This window comes from Schistocerca gregaria, chromosome 11 (genome assembly GCF_023897955.1).
Source record: "Schistocerca gregaria isolate iqSchGreg1 chromosome 11, iqSchGreg1.2, whole genome shotgun sequence".
Taxonomy (NCBI): Eukaryota; Metazoa; Arthropoda; class Insecta; order Orthoptera; family Acrididae; genus Schistocerca; species Schistocerca gregaria.
Window position 1 is genome coordinate 67,913,938 of NC_064930.1, and position 21,876 is coordinate 67,935,813.

Sequence of the window (21,876 nt, forward strand, 5' to 3'; positions counted from 1 at the left end):
ATAAGGAATTTAAAAATTTTATTTAAAAAAAATATATGTACCTTTTCTCAGAAAATATTCAAGAGATTTCTATGAAATTATATTATACAACTTCAAGAAATGTGTGTAGAATGTCACTAAAACTAAAATTTTTTGCATACACACCTTCATTGTCCACTGTGGGCCGAACCGCGCAATAACCCTGGGTTCAGTGTGGGGCGGCAGTGGGGTGAGTGGACTGCTGTAGCCTGTTGTGGGGTTATGTACCACTGAGGGCTTTGGCGGGGACGAAGCCTCTCTGTCATTTCTAGATCCCCAGTTCTACACAATACAATACAATGCAAGTCTGTGTACTTAGAAACTAGTTGGAGAAAACAGTTAAAATTTTTTGACTAGTGTAATATTATATAGCTGCAGCTCTCCATGCTACCCTCTCCTGTGCAAGCCTCTTCATCTCCAAATAACTTCTGCAACCTACATCATTTTGTATTGAAGTTTTGGTCTCCCTCTATAATTTTTTCCCACACTTCCTTCCACTACCAAATTGACAATTCCTTGACGTCTCAAAATGTGTCTTGCCATCCAATCAATTCTTTTAGTCAGTTTGTGACATAAATTTATTTTTCTGAAATTCAGTTGAGTATCGCCTCATGAGTTACATGATCTACCCATCAGCGTTCCTCTGGAACAAAACATTTCAAAACCTTCTATTCTGTTTTGCAAGAACTGTTCATCTCCCAGGTCTCATTTCTCTACAAGGCTAAAAACCGGACAAAAACCTCCACAAAAGAGTAAACACATTTAAATTTATATTCAAATTTCTCTTCTTCACAAATGCTTTTCTCACAATTGCTGGTCTGCATGTTATATATTCTGCCAGTTATTCTGCTACCCAAATCTTTTAAGTTAATTGCCATCTTTGACAGAATTAAAATGTTATCACCAAACTTCAAAGTTTTTATTTTATCTCTCTGAACTATAATACCTTTTCCAAACATTTTCTCAGTTTCCTTTATTGCTTGCTCACTGTACAGATTGAATAACATCAGGGATAGGCTACAACCCTGCCTTACTCCCTTCCCAACCACTGCTTCCCTTTCATGTCCTTTGACTCATATGACTGCAGTCTGGTTTCTTTACAAAATGTAAATAACCTTTTGCTCTCTGTATTGTAATATAATAGGTATACGAGGGTTGTTGAATAAGTGATGCCCCACATTTTCTTCTCAGGACATATTTCTTGTTAAGAGTCAGAGTTTGGTGACAATATACATCAACATGTCTTGTCCACATCCTATTTTTCTATGCAGTCTCAGTCACGTTCTATGTCTGTATAGTAACGTTGTGGAAGAGTATGTATTCGCTGGTGGTAAAAGCTCTTGTACTGTAGGCATAGCCACATTTTCGCTGCATGACTTACACTCTCATCATCTTGAAAGTGTGTTCCCCATAGATAATCATTAAGCGGCCCAAAGAGGTGGAAGTCTGAGGGTGCCAGGTCTGAACTGTAGGGTGGATGAGACAATGATGTCCAACCCAATTTGATGATGTGTTCCCGGGTTCTCAGACTTGTGTGTGGGCATGCATTATCATGTCGGAACAAGATTTCTGCTGGATTCTTGTCCAATTGAACACACTGGAAACGGATCTTGAGTTTATTCAGAGTCATCATGTATGCCTCTGAATTGATGGTTGACACTATCGGCATCACGTCCACAAGAATGACGCCATCACCGTGACTTTTGTGGCAGAGGGGATTGTCTTGAATTTTTTTCTTTTGTGGTGAATGAGGATGATCTCACTCCACGGACTGCCTTTTTGTTTCCGGTTTCGTCCCCCATAATGATCCACGAGAGAAAGTCCTCTCCATTGGTCTCAAAGTGCACCAACAATTCAGATGAAATGGCATGTCTTTGAATCTTGTGATCCACTGTAAGCTTTTGTGGAGCCCATCGTGAACATCTCTTTGAATATCCGGGAGTCTCGATCATTGCCGACACACTTCCAATGCTGACCGAAAACTGTAGAGCCAATTGTCGAGTTGTGATGTACCGGTCGGCGTGAATAATATTCAGCATTTCTGGATCAGTGGCTGTGATCATGATGTCCCGAGTGTGCATGATCATGGAGCTCTGTTTCTGCATTTCGTGAGGCTGTAACTATCTTTACCCACCACCCAACTGCACTCCTATCAACTGGAGCATCATCATACACGGCACACAAACGTTTATGTATGTTCACCATGCTTTCTTTTCCTGGACACGAGAATTCAATAACAGCAAATTGCTTGTAATGTGAGTCATATGTATAAGGGGCATTCAAAGGAAACCCAGTCACTATTGCAAAGTAATGGTAATGATTTTATTAACTCAAAAATGTAGTTACAGACAGTACACAAACTCAAAAATAGTCGCCAAAACTGTTGTCACATTTATCCCATTACGACACCAGCCGGTCAATTCCATTCCTGAAGAAGCTAGTAGGCTGCTGTTGGATCCAGGCCTGGACCCAGTCATACACTTTGTCGCCCGTTGCGAATCAATGTCTGTGAATATCTTTTTTTAGTGGTCCAAACACATGAAAGTCACACAGTGAAAGTTCTGGACCGTACAGTGGATGTTCCAGCATTTCCCACCGAAACTGCTGCAATGTTGTCTTCACCACATTGGCCGTGTGTGGGCAGGCATTATCGTGCAAGAGGATAATGCCATTGGACAACATGCCTCGGCATTTCAACTTGATGGCTCATCTAAGGTTCTATAAAGTGGCTTGATAACGCTGGGCAGTGATGGTGGTTCCCCGTTCCAGGAACTCGACAAGCAGTGGGCCCTTGTGGTTAAAAAACAAGGACATTGTGGCCTTACCAAAAGTGGTGTGCATGGCCTTTGATTTCTTTTGAGGTGGTGAAGTTGCACATTTCCACTGCTTGCTATGACACTTGCTTTTGGGTTCAAAATGGTGACACTGTGTTTCGTCAGCTGTGACAATACACGACAGAAAGCCATATTCCTCCTCGTGATAATGTTGTAGATGACTCAAAGACAGCGCCATTCGAGTATTGCACTGTTCAGTGGTCACTTGGTGGGGAACCCACTGCGCACAGATTTTTTGGAAGTTCAAGTGTTGATGCATCATGATGCGGGCGGTGCCCACGTCAATACCCAGCAATAGGTGAGTCTCGTCCACGGTGATTCTGCGGTTGTCCGAGACTAAAGCATTCACTTCTTCAACCATTTCCGGTGTGATGATACGATGAGCCTGCCCAGGGCGAGCATCGTCTTCCAGTGACTCGCGCCACTCAAGGAATCATTTGCGCCATTCCACAACACTTGAACGACTCGGGCTGTACTCACCGTACACGGCCTTCATTCGTTGATTTATTTCACGGCCTCGAAATCCCTCCACCGCCAAAAATCGAATCACTCCTCGTTGTCCTTGCTTACTCACCTTCGTGTTCGGTAGTGGACAATAACTTGTGGAACCACCTCCTCTTTGGCATGGAACCACACTGCCACTATGCAACATCAAATGGTGCTCACGTGTCAGTCTCTTTACCAATAGATGGCACCATCATACCCGCAGTTACATGGTGCCTCCTTACACGTAAGGCAAAGCTAGATGCATTGACCAGGTTTCATTTGAATGAACCTCATAGATGCCATCTGCCAGAATGGTTTGAAACTTCACCAGCGCACAGTACACTTGGTGGGAAACCCACTGCGCACAGATTTTTTGGAAGTTCAAGTGTTGATGCATCATGATGCGGGCGGTGCCCACGTCAATACCCAGTAATAGGTGAGTCTCGTCCACGGTGATTCTGCGGTTGTCCGAGACTAAAGCATTCACTTCTTCAACCATTTCCGGTGTGATGATAGGATGAGCCTGCCCAGGGCGAGCATCGTCTTCCAGTGACTCGCGCCACTCAAGGAATCATTTGCGCCATTCCACAACACTTGAACGACTCGGGCTGTACTCACCGTACACGGCCTTCATTCGTTGATTTATTTCACGGCCTCGAAATCCCTCCACCGCCAAAAATCGAATCACTCCTCGTTGTCCTTGCTTACTCACCTTCGTGTTCGGTAGTGGACAATAACTTGTGGAACCACCTCCTCTTTGGCATGGAACCACACTGCCACTATGCAACATCAAATGGTGCTCACGCGTCAGTCTCTCTACCAATAGATGGCACCATCATACCCGCAGTTACATGTAAGGCAAAGCTAGATGCATTGACCAGGTTTCATTTGAATGAACCTCATAGATGCCATCTGCCAGAATGGTTTGAAACTTCACCAGCGCACAGTACAAACATCAGATGTGAAGACACCAACAAGGATGTTTGTCTGTGTATATTAATGGCTTTTTGTAAAAATGTGGGGGTATTACTTATTGAATGACCCTCGTAATTATGTAATTTAAGGTCAATTGGGACAATTACCTCGCACATACCATCCTGTTGCTTGGCGACGTACACCGAGCTGCTCTGTTCTGCAGCAAGCACAAGACGCTGGCCCTGATCAAGGACAACCGACCCATCGGCGGCATCTGCTTCCGCATGTTCCCCGCACAGGGCTTCACGGAGATCGTGTTTTGCGCAGTCACCAGCAACGAGCAGGTCAAGGGCTACGGCACGCACCTCATGAACCACCTCAAGGACTACCACACTGGCCTCGGAATCCTGCACTTCCTCACTTTTGCTGACGAGTTTGCGATCGGTAAGTGTCGGTGCAAGTAGCAGCGTAGTATTAAATTGCTGCACAGTGTCTAAAAGCACTCTGTCTGATCATCGATAATTGGCTTGCTGAAAAGTGTTTTGAGTATTTGCTGTGATATTAACTATTTACCTCAATGATGATGTAAATAAAACAGAAAGAAACTTCCACACGGGAAAAATATATTAAAACAAAGATTCCAAGACTTACCAAGCGGGAAAGCGCCGGCAGACAGGCACATGAACAAAACACACAAACACACACACAGAATTACGAGCTTTCGCAACTGGCAGTTGCTTCGTCAGGAAAGAGGGAAGGAGAGGGAAAAATGAAAGGATGTGGGTTTTAAGGGAGAGGGTAAGGAGTCATTCTGTCTGTGTATCTGCGGATGGATATGTGTGTGTGTGTGCGAGTGTACACCTGTCCTTTTTTTCCCCTAAGGGAAGTCTTTCCGCTCCCGGGATTGGAATGACTCCTTACCCTCTCCCTTAAAACCCACATCCTTTCATTTTTCCCTCTCCTCCCCTCTTTCCTGGCGAAGCAACTGCCAGTTGCGAAAGCTCGTAATTCTGTGTGTGTGTTTGTGTGTTTTGTTCATGTGCCTGTCTGCCGGCGCTTTCCCGCTTGGTAAGTCTTGGAATCTTTGTTTTAATATAACTATTTACCTCAAACGCGCATAGGTATCCAGGTGGGATTAAGGGCAACAGAAACATTCCGTATGCCTAGAAAGCTTTTGATGCAGTGCACCGCTGTGGACTGTTAATGGAGGTCCGAGCTTGTGGAATAGCTTCTCACAAATGTGAGTGGTTCAAAGAACCCAGTACATTATTCTGGAGGGTGAGTGTTTGTCAGAGGCAAAGCCGTCCTCAGGAGTTCCCCAGGAAAGTGTGGTAGCACTAAACAGTGAGATGGATATTGTGAACACAAGTCTCTGACTATTTGCTATTGATGTGTACAGGGAAGTGTTGCTGTGGAGTGGCTGTAAAAGGATACAGCATGACTTGGACAGACTTTCTATGTGGTGGGATGAATGGTAGATTGCTCTAAAGGTGCAAGAACTTGTAGGTGGGAAAAACAGTGGTGTAATGTTTGGATATAGCATTAGTGTGGTAGTGGTGCTCTGTTTGACAAATTCAGGCCTATTAGATATCTAGGCATAACGCTGCAAAAGATATGAAATGGAATGTGTGTATAAGGACAGTAACAGGGAAGGTGGATTGTTGGTGTTGATTTATTGTGAGAATTGTAGGAAAGTGAAGCACGTGTACAAAGGAGATTGCATACAGAACACTGGTGCCACGATTCTTGAGTACTGCTGGAAGGTTTGGAATCCGCACCAGGTTAGATTTAAGGAACACAATTAAGACATTCAGAGGTAGATTTGCTGCTGGTAAGTTCAATCAACATGTAAGTATTATGAAAATGTTTCATTAACTCAAATCAAAGGAAGAAGACATTAATTTTGCAAATCACTATTGATAAAGTTTAGAGAACTGACTTTTGCAACAGGCTGTACAATGACCCTAATGCTGTGAACACACATCCGACATGGGGACCACGAAGACAAGGTAAGAGAAATAGAGCTCATACGGAATTTTGTAAGAGTCATTTTCCCCGAACTCCATTTCCAAGTGGAACATGAAGGGAAGGATTAGCGGTGGTACAAATTACCCTTCACCACACACCATTTTGTGGCTTGTGGAGTATGTATGTAGATGTGATCATTGGGCGGGAGGAGGGGTTACAATTAGTGACGAGTGAATAGCCATAACAAGCAAGTGTAGTAAAAGCAGGTAGTGTCCAGGGCAAATTTTCTGTTGGAACCAGGCTATGAGTTGAGATTAATCAACAGCTATTGAAATTCTTGAATTACCTGCTGCAGTATCGCTCTTTTCAAACAATATTGGAGTGAAGTGTACCCTGACACACTGAGATCTCCATGGAATATCAGGGGTGCCGAATAATAACTTCAGTATCCTTTATAGTTGAAAAAGAAGTATGTAGTGATTGCTTTCAATTATGTTTCTATGGTTGTTTATGCAAGTGACTTAAATTGCAGTTTTTCACTAAATGCATCAGAGAGCAGAGCACGAAAAGAATAATAATCTGCAGAACTCAAGAACCCCTGCCAAAAAATTTGCAACTGATGATGAAGAATACATGTGTCTTTATGTGAAACTGGAATGAGCATACTATAAATTATTCAGTTACAACTGGGCAGTGTGATTTTTGTTGAGAATATAATGCTGCCCCTGCAGCAACTGTAAGGATTTGACAATGCCACCAACAGGTCCAATACACTGGTTGTTTATCTGGCAGTGTCACTTATTTGTGTACTTGTTCAGGGTGTAGAGCGCATTCTAAAAAGTTTAGCACACAGTCCACTTAAGTTTACTCTTCATGCTAGCCAAGAGTTACCAGTTCTTCACATGTCTGTCTGGTTAATTTAGCGGTGATGTTCGTTTCTCAAACCGTACAGGATTCAACTGGTACAAGCCCTTTTTGGTGGTGATACAGAACATGTAGGGCTTTGTGAATTTGTTTGCAGTGTGAAAATGGAAAATAAAAATTTCCTTTCATATTTAGTGTTCAGTGATGAGGCAAAGTTTCATTTAAGTGGATAAGTGGACAGACACAACACAAGGACACGATGAACAGAGCAGCCCCACTCCATAATTGAATATAAAGGAGACACTCTGAAGCCCCATGTGTGTTGTGCCATGTGTGCTTTACATAAAAGCCAGTTACAAGAATCATGTACCTGATTATAGCACAATTGCAAGAACAAGCTGAAAATTTCATTTTTCACCAGGGCAGAGCATCACCACACTCACCCTTGCACGTCAGTGTGTTTCTAAACAATGAGCTGCTTCAGCTGTGCAGTTCCACCATGTTATGACCACCACAAACTAATAGTTCAGATTCATGATCGGGTTCCCTCTCCACATTCACCGGCAAATTCTTGTTTGAATGCATTTCTTTGGCTTTCTTCCACGCATAGAAAATTTGGCCTCAAACATCTGTTGAGTTCACAGTACGTGTTTTTTGGAAGATTCTACATTTTTGCCTCCTCTTCCAACAATGTTGGGTGTACTGTAACACCGCGTAGCAACAGCAGTGACTGTAGGGTTCGAGACATAGTCACAAAAGTGTGAGATGATGATAACAGTCATCTGTTTGTCATGTTTCCACAGGAGGGCACATTGAACATTTATAAAAGGTAAGTGTGGTACTATACATAATTGTAAAAAGAACCCCGAGGTTTTTATATTCATATATGTAAAAGATGTAAATATGTACAGCTCCTTTGAATATTAAAATGTTGTAAACCTTGGAATTAGTTAAAATGCACCCCCAATTTTCTGTTTTCATTAACATAGAGGATATGGTCATGCAAAATTGATCAAATCTTTTTGAAATGCCTTGTATAAATATATTTGTGGTGATTATTTGATAAAGTAGTCGAATTAAGTCGGGTGATGCTGAGGGAGTTAGATTAGGAAATGAGACACTTAAAAGAGTTTTGTTATATGGGGAGCAAAATAACTTATGATGGTCGAAGTGGAGAGGATATGAAATGTCGACTGGCAATGGCAAGGAAAGCGTTTCTGAAGAAGAGAAATTTGTTAACATCGAGTATACATTTAAGTGTCAGGAAGACGTTTCTGAAAGTATTTGTATGGAAGTGAAACATGGACGATAAATAGTTCAGACAAGAAGAGAATAGAAGCTTTTGAAATGTGGTGCTACAGAAGAATGCTGAAGATTAGATGGGTAGATCACATAACTAATGAGGAGGTATTGAATAGAATTTGGGAGAAGAGGAGCTTGTGGCACAACTTGAAAAGAAGAAGGGATCAGTTGGTAGGACATGTTCTGAGGCATCAATTGATCACAAATTTAGCATTGGAGGGCAGCGGGGAGGGTGAATATTGTAGAAGGAGACCAAGAGATGAATACACTAAGCAGATTCAGAAGGATGTAGGTTGCAGTAGGTACTGGGAGATGAAGAAGCTAGCACAGGATAGAGTAGCATGGAGAGCTGCATCAAACCAGTCTCGAGACTGAACACCACAAGAACAACAACATCATTTGATAAAGTAATTAATCCTTGTTTTAAATATGTATCAAGTTAGAATGAAAAACTGATTGTCATATTTTTAACTTTGTACCTCAATATTCTTGAGGACTCCCTCATGAGTTGTAACTGATTGTGTCACATTCCTTGTCAGCTACGTGTTTTTACATTATTGTTTAATACTCACATATTTTCACAGGATACTTTAAGAAGCAAGGCTTCAGTAAGGACATAAAGATGAACCGGGCGCAGTACCAAGGCTACATCAAGGACTACGAGGGTGCAACCCTGATGCACTGCGAGCTCAACCCCAAGATTGCGTACACTGAGTTCTCTGCTGTCGTGCGACGGCAAAAGGAGGTCGGTCTTCTGATGTTTACTTGCTCTTGTAGTCACCCTTGCATGGTGGATTCATTGCTGTTGTTTTAAGAGCTGACATAAATATTAGGATCACAGTTTTGTATTTAGTTCGATAATTTTCTGGACAATGCTATAGCAAGGCATATTTAACTTGAATGCTTCATTACTACACAGTGAAGTGGACAAATCAGCACATTTTCTCACTTACTCAGTTTGTGTAATGTGTAACGTGTGTGTGCTCCCCAAAAGTGACAAACATTAATAACATACCTGCTGTTGCACTGGAATGATGAATTTTCAGTCCTTTAGAAAGAAAGTGCAGCTGAAAAAAAGGCGCCATTCCACATAACTACAAAATAGTGAAACACCCATGACTGGAGTGTCAAAAGGTCTATCAGGTTATTTGCTTGCAGTTGATGCTTCTGTCTATTTGGGGGGGGGGGGGGGGGGGGGTGCAGCTCCAGGGACTGCAGGAAAATCTGGGAGGATTGATTATTCGAGCAGTGCTGGCAGCTGGCAGTCGCTGCCAAAATAAATCTCCACACACATCTGCTACTCCCAAGTGAGAAATAATTCATTTCTAGCTAAAAAGAAAGTTTTGTGAAATGCTGTCTGTTGCCAGAAACTAAAGCTATGACTCAAGAACTGCTCTCCAACATTGATAAATGTGTCAGAAGCAATAACAATCTGCTGTATTTGTACACCTTTTCAGTTATGAGGTGGTGTTTCTGCAAAGAAAATGTGCTGTTTATCTTAGGGATAAGAATAATTATTGCTCATATTTTACAACTAAATTTTTATTATAATTCTAGTCTAAACATCATTCACCTACTTCTGTTAAGCATTTGCAGTGGATCTAGAAATAAATAAGAGAGTTAATTGTCTGGTTACAAAGAAATTTTGGTTTTGAGATACACTATGTGATCAAAAGTATCCAGACACCTGGTTGAAAATACCTTGCAAGTTCATGGCGCCCTGCATCGGTAATGCTGAAATTCAACAATAACCTTGATGGCAGCTTCCACTCTCGCAGGCATATGTTGAATCAGGTGCTGGAAGGTTTCTTGGGAAATGGCAGCCCATTCTTCACGGAGTGCTGCACTGAGAAGACGTATCAATGTCAATCGGTGAGGCCTTGCATGAAGTCGACATTCCAAAACATCCGAAAGGTGTTCTACAGGATTCAGGTCAGGACTCTGTGCAGGCCAGTCCATTACAGGGATGTTATTGTATGTAACCAGTGCACCACAGGCTGTGCATTATGAACAGATGCTTGACCGTGTTGAAAGATGCAGTAACCATCCCCAAATTGCTCTTCAACAGTGGGAAGCAAGAAGATGTTTAAACACTAATGTGGGCCCATAATGTGTTAGTACCACACAAAACAACAAGGGGTGCAAGGCCTCTCCATGAAAATCACGACCACACCACAACACCAGAGCCTCTGAATTTTACTGTTGGCAGTACACACACTGGCAGATGACGTTCACCGGGCATTCGCCACACCCACACCTTGCCATCGGATTACCACTGTTCAATTGTCCAATTTTTACACGCCTTACAGGAAGCGAGAGTTGTTTGGTATTTACCGGTTTAATGTGTGGCTTATCAGCAGCCGCTCAACCATGAAGTCCAAGTTATCTCACCTCCCACCTAACTGTCATAGTACTTACAGTGGATTCTGTTGCAGCTTAGAATTCCTGTGTGATGGTGTGGATAGATGTGTGCCTCTCGCACATTACGCCCCTCTTCAACTGTCGGCAGTCTCTGTCAGTCAACAGACGAGGTTGGCCTGTACGCTTTTGTGCTGTACGTGTCCCTTCACGTTTCCACTTCACTATCACATCGGAAACAGTGGACCAAGGGATGTTTAGGAGTGTGGAAATCTCAAGTACAGACCTATGACGCAAGTGACACCCAATAACCTGACCCCGTTTGAAGTCCGTGAGTTCCGCAGAGCAGCCGATTCTACTCTCACGATGTCTGATGACTACTGAGGTCACTGATGTGGAGTACCTTGCAGTAGGTGGCAGCACAATGCACCTAATAAAATAAACGGATGCTTTTGATCACGTAGTGTACATTGATGAGGTGAAACATGACCACTTTGTTAATAGCATGTTAGTTAAATTCTGGAATGCAATACAGCAGTGGTTCTGCATGGCATCCACTCTACAAGTCCTTGGTAGGTCTCCAGAGGTATGTGGTGTGAGATGGCTATGTACAGGTCACACAATTCCCATAAACTGTAGGCTGGTGGCGTGGTGACATGAAACTAATGCCCAGTAGAGTCCCGGAGCTGTTCCATTGGGCTGAGACCAGACAAAGTCGTTGGCCAAGGCATCAAAGTGAGTTCCTCATGAAGTACCTCAAACCACTGTATCAAGATTCTGGCCTTGTGACAGGGTATTTATCCTGCTGGAAGATGCTATCTCCACAAGTTCTGGGAATCAGGGAACTCTGTGAATATCAGGGAATTTCAAACATGTCAGGGAAATTTGAAGAAAATACACTGGAGAAATCTCATTTTTGTCTCACTAGCTGAAGTGGTTTGTTTACTGAAGTGTACTGCTAATACAAACAGTATAATCTTGGCAGTGTATTCACAACTAACAGGTATCCAATAAGTAGGGACGAATCTGAATTTTGTGCCATTTTGTCAAATGACAGTTGGCAGTGGTGGTTTTTACATGTTTGTTATCCGCGATCCTTCCCATTAGTAACCTGATAACTTTTATGTGGTGAGCATTGTTGTTTGATGTTTTATTTTCATCATGGAGCAGATGACAACTGAGCAATGTATCCAAGAAATAAAAGCTTATTACAAAAGCAGCGAAAGGCCCACAGCAACCATTCATGAATTGCGTGTGACAATCACATGTAATGCTACACCAACCGAATCGTCAGTTTGGAAGTTGATCTCGAGGTTTGAGACCACAGGTTCTAATTCCGACATCAAGAAAACGGGATGACCGCATTTTCGAACACAAGAAAACATTGCCGTGTAACCGAAGTCTCAGAAAATCGATTTGCTGACGAGCTCAACAATTGAACTTATCACCAAGTTCATTGCATGAAATCCTTTCAAAATATCTGAAAATGCATGCGTACAAGATTCCAATTTGCACGAGAGTTGAAGCCTACAGATCATGGAAAGAGACATTGATTTGCCCATGGGGTCTTGGCCCTACAAGCGGGGAATGAGAACTTCACAAAAAGGATAATTTTCTCAGATGAGGTGCACTTCCACCTCAGTGGTTACGTCAGTGAGCAGAACTGCAGAATTTGGGATAACGAAAATCCGCGAGTGACTGTGGAAGACGAGATGCATCCACAATGCACGACTGTGTGTTGTGGGTTCTGAGTAGGAGGAGTGATCGGTCCCTACATTTTTGAAAATGACGAGGGAGCTGCCGTCACTGTGAATGAATGGCAACCATTGCTGGAACACATTTTCTGATTGTACTGAATCATGCTTTCTGATTGGTTTTTCACTCTTATTGATGAAAATGACAATTTTTGGTTTGAACAAGATGATGGACTCTTGTCACACATCCCTTGAATGAAAAGTTTCCTCAAAAAATTATCTTTTTGCATGGCAACCAGGAATGGCCGGCCAGATTGTGCAGTCTTACACCTTGTGACCTTTTTTGTGTATGTGAACAAACTACAAACAATGCACCAATTGAAGGGTGGAATCAAAAGGGTTATTAACGGCATCCCACCAGATGTTTTTGAACGCATCATCAAGAACTTCAGTGAACACACTGCTTTTTGCCACATGGCGTTTTGTGGTCGTATGGAGGTTATAATTTTTCATACACAATTTTCAGTCCCAGACGCTAGATATTCAGATAATTTGTAAAAATAGTAGGTAACAAGTTATATTCACCGTATAGCGGTGATGCTGAGTCGCGATAGGCACAACAAAAAGTTTCACACAGTTAAAGCTTTCGGCCGTTAAGGGCTTTGTCGGCAGTACACACACACACACACACACACACACACACACACACACACACACACACACACACACAACTGCAGTCTCAGAGAACTGAAACCACACTGCAAACAGCGACACCAGTGCATGACGGAAGTGGGGTAAAGAGGAGGTGGGGGTGGGGAGGGGGAGGGATTGTATGGTAGGGGTGGCGGACAGTGAAGTGTTGCAGTTTAGATGGAGGGCAGGAGAGAAGGTGCCGAGGGGGGAGGGGGTAAGTAGCAGAAAGGAGAGAAATAAAAAGAAACTAAAACACTTTGTTAGTCACTGTCCTCGCCCAGCCCCCTCCGTTCCCATTCCCGCACTACACAGCCATCATTTCACTGCCACACCCAGTCTTTTATTTTCTCTCCTTTCTGCTACTTACCCCCTCCCCTCTCCGCACCTTCTCTACTGCTCTCCATCTAAACTGCAACACTTCACTGTCTGCCACCCCCGCCATACTATCCCTCCCCCTCCCTGCCCCAGCCTCCTCCTTACCCCCCCCCCCCCCCAACCCCCCACCCCTGTCCTCCCCCAGTCGCCACTCCCATCATGCACTTTTGTTGCTACTCACAGTTTGGTTTCAGTTTTCTGAGACTGCAGATGTGTGTGCAAGTTGCATCATTTGTGTGTGTGTGTGTGTGTGTGTGTGTGTGTGTGTGTGTGTGTGTGTGTGTGTGCGCGCTGCTTACAAAGGCCAATGCCGAAAGCTATAATTCACATCTACATCTACATGACTACTCTGCAATTCACATTTAAGTGCTTGGCAGAGGGTTCATCGAACCACAATCATACTACCTCTCTACCATTCCACTCCCGAACAGCGAGCGGGAAAAACGAACACCTAAACCTTTCTGTTCGAGCTCTGATTTCTCTTATTTTATTTTGATGATCATTCCTACCTATGTAGGTTGGGCTCGACAAAATATTTTCGCATTCGGAAGAGAAAGTTGGTGACTGAAATTTCATAAAAAGGTCTCGCCGCGACGGAAAACGTCTATGCTGTAATGACTTCCATCCCAACTCGTGTATCATATCTGCCACACTCTCTCCTCTATAACGTGATAATACAAAACGAGCTGCCCTTTTTTGCACCCTTTCGATGTCCTCCGTCAATCCCACCTGGTAAGGATCCCACACCGCGCAGCAATATTCTAACAGAGGACGAACGAGTGTAGTGTAAGCTGGCTCTTTAGTGGACTTGTTGCATCTTCTATGTGTCCTGCCAATGAAACGCAACCTTTGGCTCGCCTTCCCGACAATATTATCTGTGTGAATCTTTGTTAGTTCCTGCGGACGGTTGGGTCTTTAACTGTTTCTTGCAGGGCAAATTTGGATGTTTCCATTCTGTACTCTGTACTCTCCAGCTCGTAATAATGGATCCACGTTTCGTCACCAGTAATGATCCTGTCTAAGAAGCTGTCCCCTTCGTTGCCAAAGTGATCCAAATGTTTCTTGCAGCGGTCGAAGAGTGTTTGTTTATGTAACTGTGAGAGTCGTTTTGGAACCCATCTTGCACAAACTTTATGAAACCAGTCTGTTGAGGATGATTTCACTGGCAGAACCAAGACTAATTTGCAGAGAATGTGCCACTTCGTCAGTAGTTAATTGTCTGTCCAAGAGAATCATTTCGCGTGAATGCTCAGCGGTGTCTTCATTTGTGGCGGTAAACAGTTGTCTAGCTCCTTCATCGTGCGTAACACTTTTGTGACCATTTCGGAATTTTTCAATCCATTCATAGACATTCCACTGTGGCAAAACACTGTCCCCGTACTGTACCAAAAGTCTTTGATGAATTTCAGCCCCTGATACACCTTCTGACCACAAAAACGGATCACTGAACGTTGCTATTCTTTGGTGCAAATAGACAGCAGAGCAGCCTTGATTAACAGCACGGCAGTGATAACGAAACTAACCTAGCAGCTTGAAAATTGCAAAGATATAATAACAAATAAACAATGCATGCTTCATGAACGTGAAATGACAGTACTACCAAAATAAACAAAAATATAACTAAATTGCAGATAGTCATTGAATTATCCTTGTACATTCAGAGAGGGCAGCTTGCAACGGTATGCTGGACTGATTGTCTTAAGAAGGCACCACAGCTACAATTTGCACAATTAGCCATTCCTGACTCGTGCAGTCTATAACCACTTCTGCCTTGTCTAGTCTGAACCTGGTTCACGATCCTCCATTCATGTCTAGGTAGATCAAATTTTTGTATCTGCGTGGAGGGGTTCTCAGACAGATGTTTGTTGGCTACTGATGTCTACTCCCATTGTATTTTCCATAAATGTTTGGCACTGAAACAGGACCCTACAAGATTATTTGCTGTGTGCCTTGATGGGTTTCCTAGATTTTGAGCGTTGGTGTTTTGCTTTGCAATATCTCAATGAATGGGTATGTGAGGATTCTTCTGAATGTTAATGTTGTCTCAGACCTTCAGGAGAGCTTCTGACATTCTTGGAGCTGGAGGTGGTATGTTTCCGAGAACAGGAAGCCATAGGGTCTTTGTAATCTTAATGCAACCCAGTAATTATTCACATTGCCTGATTGAGTTGCACATCTATCTTCTTAGTGTGAGCACTGTTGATCTGAGCTGAACAGTACAATTCAGCAACAGAGTTAGATGGGGCTAAGGCTGTGGATGTTAAATCATGCCCCTTAGCTCCCCATGAGGTACCAGAAAGTTTTTGAAGAATGTTATTTTAGAAATATGAAATGAATTTGCAATTGCGAATAAGGACAAACATCAGCTGTAGACTGGAATGAAGACAATGAAAATTTGTGCCAGACTGAGACTTGAACCCGGATTTCCCACTTATCGCGAGTGGTCACCTTACCATTTGGCTATCCGTGCACAACTGACAGCCAGGCCAAAACTTCCATATTTTGTCAACCAGGCATCTATGACCTGTACTCATACACCCATTATGTATATTCCCGTACAGATCAGATGATGTACTTGAAAGTCACTTGCCTGGTATCGGCAGAAAAATATGGTATTGCAGTGCCTGTATTTATCTGCCAATACTGGGCAAGCGACTTTAAAGTACAACGTCTGACCTATACGGGAATATACGTGATGGATGTACGAGTACAGGTTGCAGACGCACGGTTGACGACATGTGGAAGTTTGTGTCTAGCCACGAGTTGTGCAGGGATAGCCAAATGGTAAGGTGACTACTCGCGATAAGTGGGAAATCCCGATTCGACTCCCAGTCTGACACAAAGTTTCATTGCCGTCATTCCATTCTACAGCTGATGTTTGTCCGTATTCGTAATTGTGAATTCATTTCATGTGTCTCATAACAGCTGTAGTCACTGCAGTCCATTCATGCATGTCCAAAGGAACTTTGTATTGTAATCAGAATAATGCAGGCACTGCAATAGTGTATTTTTTGAGAGATCCTACTTGTTAGTAAGAGCTGTGTCTAGGATTATTTTGGTATACTATAGTACAGCAAGTCTTAGCATCTGAATATGACGTCTCATTTGTAATTTCCCTGTCTGCTGCTTAGCTAAAATGCCAATATAACTGTTTCCTGATGATAGGTTGAGGCACCATGTCCAAGGTTTCCATATCCTGCAATCCCAGAGCCATAATCATATCATTTTTAAACACAAATTCAAGTTTATTTAATCTTTCTTGGTTCTAAATTGTATTTTCTTATGTTTTACCTTTTCTTTTTTTTCACATGTATTACGACTTTCTGAGTTAACTTGGATTTTCTTGCAGATTGTGAAGAAGATAATAGAAGCCCGGCAGCAGGAGGTACAGAAGGTACACCCCGGGCTGACGTGCTTCCGTGAGGGTGTGCGCTCCATCCCTATTGAGAGCATCCCGGGCATCCGCGAAACAGGCTGGCGGCCTGCGGCACGGGCGACCCGCGTCTCCCGCGTCACGGAGGAGACGGCCGACCCGGATGCTTTGCACGCTACCCTCAAGAATGTCCTCAATACGGTCTGTACCGTGTTGCTCGCATCTACAAAGAATTTGAATTGCTGTGTTTGAGATGTGATAGATTCAGTGTTGACTGGAGTGTGTTCTTCAAAACTGTGAAGGTAGCAGGGATAAAATATGGGGAGTGAAATGTTGCTTGGAACTTGGATGGAAACGGGACTGCAGTTATATACTGAAGTGCCAAAGAAACTGGTATAGGCATGCATATTCAAATACAGAGATATGTAAACAGGCAGATTACGGCAGTGCTGTCGGCAACGCCTGTATAGGGCAACTACTGTCTGACACGGTTGTTAGATCGGTTACTGCTGCTACAATAGCAGGTTATCAAGGCTTAAGTGAGTTTGAATGTAGTGTTACAGTCGGTGCATGAGTGATAGGACACAGCATCTCCGAGGAAGCGACAAAGTGGGGATTTTCTCGTACAACCATTTCACGAGTGTACCACGAATATCAGGAATCTGGTAAACGTCAAATCTCTGACATCGCCGAGCCGGAAAAAGATCCTGCAAGAACGGAACCAATGACCACTGAAGAGAATAGTTCAGCATGACAGAATTGCAACCCTCAGATTTCAATGCTGGGGCATCAACAGCTGTCACCGTGTGAACCATTCAACGAAACATCAGCGATATGGGCTTTTGGAGCCGAAGGCCTACTCGTGTACTGTTGATGACCACACTACACAGAGCATTATGCCTCGCCTGGGCCCGTCAACACTGACATTGGACTGTTGATGACCGGAAACATGTTGTCTTGTTGGACGAGTCCCGTTTCAGATCGTATCGAGGAGATGGTCGTGTACAAGTATGGAGACAACTTCATGCAGTGAACACAGCATCTCCAAGGAGGCAATGAAGTGGGGATTTTTCCGTACAACCATTCCATACCACGAATATCAGGAATTCAGTAAACGCCAAATCTCTGACATCGCCGAGCCAGAAAAAGATCCTGGAAGAACGGGACCAATGACGACTGAAGAGAATAGTTCAGCATCACAGAATTGTAGCCCTCCCACACATTGCTGCAGATTTCAATGCTGGGGCATCAACAGGTGTCACCGTGTTAACCATTCAATGAAACATCATCGATATGGGCTTTTGCAGCTAAAAGCCTACTAATGTACCGTTGATGACCACACTACACAAAGCTTTACACCTCGCCTGGGCTCGTCAACACTGACATTGGACTGTTGATGACTGGAAACATGTTTCTGGTTGGACGAGTCCTGTTTCAAATCATATCAAGGAGATGGACGTGTACAGGTATGGAGACAACCTCATGAATCCTGTTGTAGTTCGCAGAAGTACCAACACCGTGTTACTAAAGGAGGCCGAAATGCATGCGTTTTAGTTCATGCAGGCTGGTGTGAGGAGGGTAGAACTATACTGACGTGAGGTCTGGAACATGACAAGGAATTAGAATTCAGAAAGCAGACATAATTAGTTTGATACTTAATGATGACGGTACACGATTCACAATATTATCTGTTCAGAATACATTCAGTAACTCAATATGGCGCCTTGCTAGGTCGTAGCAAATGACGTAGCTGAAGGCTATGCTAAACTGTCATCTCGGCAAATGAGAGCGTATGTAGACAGTGAGCCATCGTTAACAAAGTCGGCTGTACAACTGGGGCGAGTGCTAGGAAGTCTCTAGACTAGACCTGCGGTGTGGCAGTGCTTGGTCTGCAATCACTGATAATGGCAACACACGGGGCCGATGTATACTAACGGACCGCGGCCGATTTAAAGGCTACCACCTAGCAAGTGTGGTGTCTGGCGGTGACACCACAAATCCATGGACCTTGTATGTCAACAGTGGACTATTCAGGCTGGTGGAGGCTCTGTGATGGTGTGGTGCACGTGCACTTGGAGTGATAAGGGAACCCTGATATGTCTAGATACGACTCTGACACGTGACATGTGTGTAAGCATTCTGTCTGATCACCTGCATCCATTCGTGCCCATTGTGCATTCTTCTGATGGGCTTGGTCAATACCGACAGGACAAAGCGAAATGCCATGCGTCCAGAATTGGCACAGAGTGGCTCCAGGAACACTCTTGTGGGTTTAAACACTCCTGCTGGCCACCAAACTCCGCAGACATGAACATTATTGTACATATCTGGGATGCATTGCAAGTTGATGTCCAGAAGAGATCTCAACTTTCTTGTACTCTTACACGTTTGTGGACCGCCCTGCAGGATTCACAGTGTCAGTTTCCTCCAGCACTACTTCAGACATTAATCGAGTCCATGCCATGGCGTGATGCAGCACTTCTGCATGCTTGTAGGAGTCATTTGACAGTATTAGGCAGGTGTACCAGTTTTTTTGGCTCTTCAGGGTAAGAGTGAAATAAAATGAACGGGAAGCAGTAGTTGACAAGGGAGTGATACAGGGTTATAGCCTGTCACTAATGTTTATTCAGTCTGTATCTTGAGTAAGGAATAAGAAAACTTAGAAGAAATTTGAGAAGATTAATTTCAGAGAGAAGAAATAAAAACTTTGAGGTAAGGCTGTCTTGTTGTAATCCTGACAGAGGACTCGGAAGATCAGTGCAACAGAATCAGCAGCATTTTGAAACATGTTTATAGGATGAACACCAGCAAAAGTAAAACAAGTGTAGTTAGTGTATCTAAATTAAACGAGGCAATGCTCAGGAAATAGATTAGCAAATGGGATAGATGATGAGTCTTACAAGGGTACCACCCCATCGCACCCCCCTCAAATTTAGTTATAAGTTGGCACAGTGGATAGGCCTTGAAAAACTAAACACAGATCAATCGAGAAAACAGGAAGAAGTTGTGTGGAACTACGAAAAAGTAAGCAAAATATACAAACTGAGTAGTCCATGCGCAACATATGCAACATCAAAACATCAAGGATGGTGCGAGCTCGGGAGTGCCGTGGTCCCGTGGTTAGCGTAAGCAGCTGCGGAACGAGAGGTCCTTGGTTCAAATCTTCCCTCGAATGAAAAGTTTAATTTTTTTTTTATTTTCAGCCAATTATCAAAGTTCAGGCACTCACACATAATCAACTTCGCCCTCCAAAATTCCAGGACATGTTCAGATTGGCTTGGACATATGCAGGATTTGACAGTCTACACACAGAAAAATTTGAATACATTAAAAGGGAAAACTGTGCGACTGTGAAACTGTTGCATTCATTTGTTGCAGTTTATGTGACAAACACTTATGTTTTCATCACTTTTTTGGGAAGTGATTATCACATCCACAAGAAAACCTAAATCGGACAAGGTAGAAGAATCTTTTTACCCATTCGCTAAGTGTACAAGTTAAGTGTGTCAATAACATATTCCTGTCATGTGACGCACATGCCGTCACCAGTGTCGTATAGAATATATCAGACATGTTTTCCTGTGGAGGAATCGGTTCACCTATGACCTTGCGATCAAATGTTTTCGGTTCCCATTGGAGAGGCACGTCCTTTCATCTACTTATCGCACGGTTTTGCGGTGTGGTCACAAAACACAGACATTAAACTTATTACAGTGAACAGAAATGTCAATGAACCAACAGACAGTTCATAACTTTGCGAAAATGAAGAAAGTAAACTTTTCACTCGAGGGAAGACTTGAACCGAGTACCTTTCGCTCCGCAGCTGCTCACGCTAACGATGGGACCAGGGCACTCCTGAGCTTATAATGTCCTTGATGTTGCCTATCTTGCGCATGGACTAGTCAGTTTGTATATTTTGCCTATTTTTTTCATAGTCCCACAGAACTTCTTCCTGTTTTCTCGATTGATCTGTGTTTAGTTTTTCAAGGCCTATCCACTGTGCCAACCTATAACTAAAGCTGAGGGGGGTGTGATGTGGAGGTTCCCTTGTTAGTATTATAGCTGCAAAGCAACCAAAGATGCCAGTAGTCGAGAACAGGGTTGTGCAAAATGGTTTGGAAAGCTTTAAGCATGTTGCAGGATAGCTTATGCTGAGAAATAATTATTCGGAAAAAAAATTCAGTTCATTGCACCATTTCCGAGTGAATGAGCATTTAAGTTAGCCAATCAGGCTGTTTCATGCTCAAATTCAAGTGGCCCACCCGATGCAATTATTCTTATTGCATAGATGATAGCGCATGAGCCTGCTCAGCATTGGGTGCCGGTTCAATCCTCACTAACGTCCCGTGTCCAATTTCTGTATCGATCTCTTATCGGTTTTTAGAGACCAAACACAAAATACGTTTAGCAGTACTGTCTCCGGTGGGCCACTTGAATTTGTGCACACAACCGCCCGACTGGTGAACTTCAGAACTAATTAACTCGGAAGCAGCACAATGTATCGAATTTTTTTCTCGGGGATTATTTCTCGCCATAACTTACCCTGTAAAGGAGTTTTGCTATTTAGGAAGTAAAATAACTGACGATGGTCGAAGTAGAGAGGATATAAAAAGTAGACTGGCCATGGCAAGGAAAGCGTTTCTGAAGAAGAGAAATTTGTTAACATCGAGTGTAGTGTTAGGAAGTTGTTTCTGAAAGTATTTGTATGGAGTGTAGCCATGTATGGAAGTGAAACATGGACGATAAACAGTTTGGACAAGAAGAGAATAGAAGCTTTTCAAATGTGGTGCTACAGAAGAATGCTGAAGATTAGATGGGTAGATCACATAAATAAGGAGGAAGTATTGAATAGAATTGGGGAGAAGAGGAGTTTGTGGCACAACTTGACAAAAAGAAGGGACCAGTCAGTAGGACATGTTCCAAGGCATCAAGGGATCACAAATTTAGCATTGGAGGGCAGCATGGAGGGTAAAAATCGTAGAGGGAGACCAAGAGA

General features: G+C 43.2%; 1 protein-coding gene across 5 annotated transcripts in view; it reads left to right on the forward strand.

Annotated features, from left to right (window-relative positions):
- Positions 1-21,876, forward strand: part of LOC126295208 (histone acetyltransferase KAT2A) — a 298,502-nt gene that overhangs the window by 242,935 nt on the left and 33,691 nt on the right. For all 5 annotated transcript variants that reach the window (XM_049987541.1, XM_049987542.1, XM_049987543.1 and 2 more), the window contains 3 exons: positions 4,477-4,697; positions 8,972-9,132; positions 16,857-17,081. In XM_049987541.1, coding sequence (XP_049843498.1) covers positions 4,477-4,697; positions 8,972-9,132; positions 16,857-17,081 — 607 coding nt within the window. The remainder of the gene's footprint in view (positions 1-4,476; positions 4,698-8,971; positions 9,133-16,856; positions 17,082-21,876) is intronic.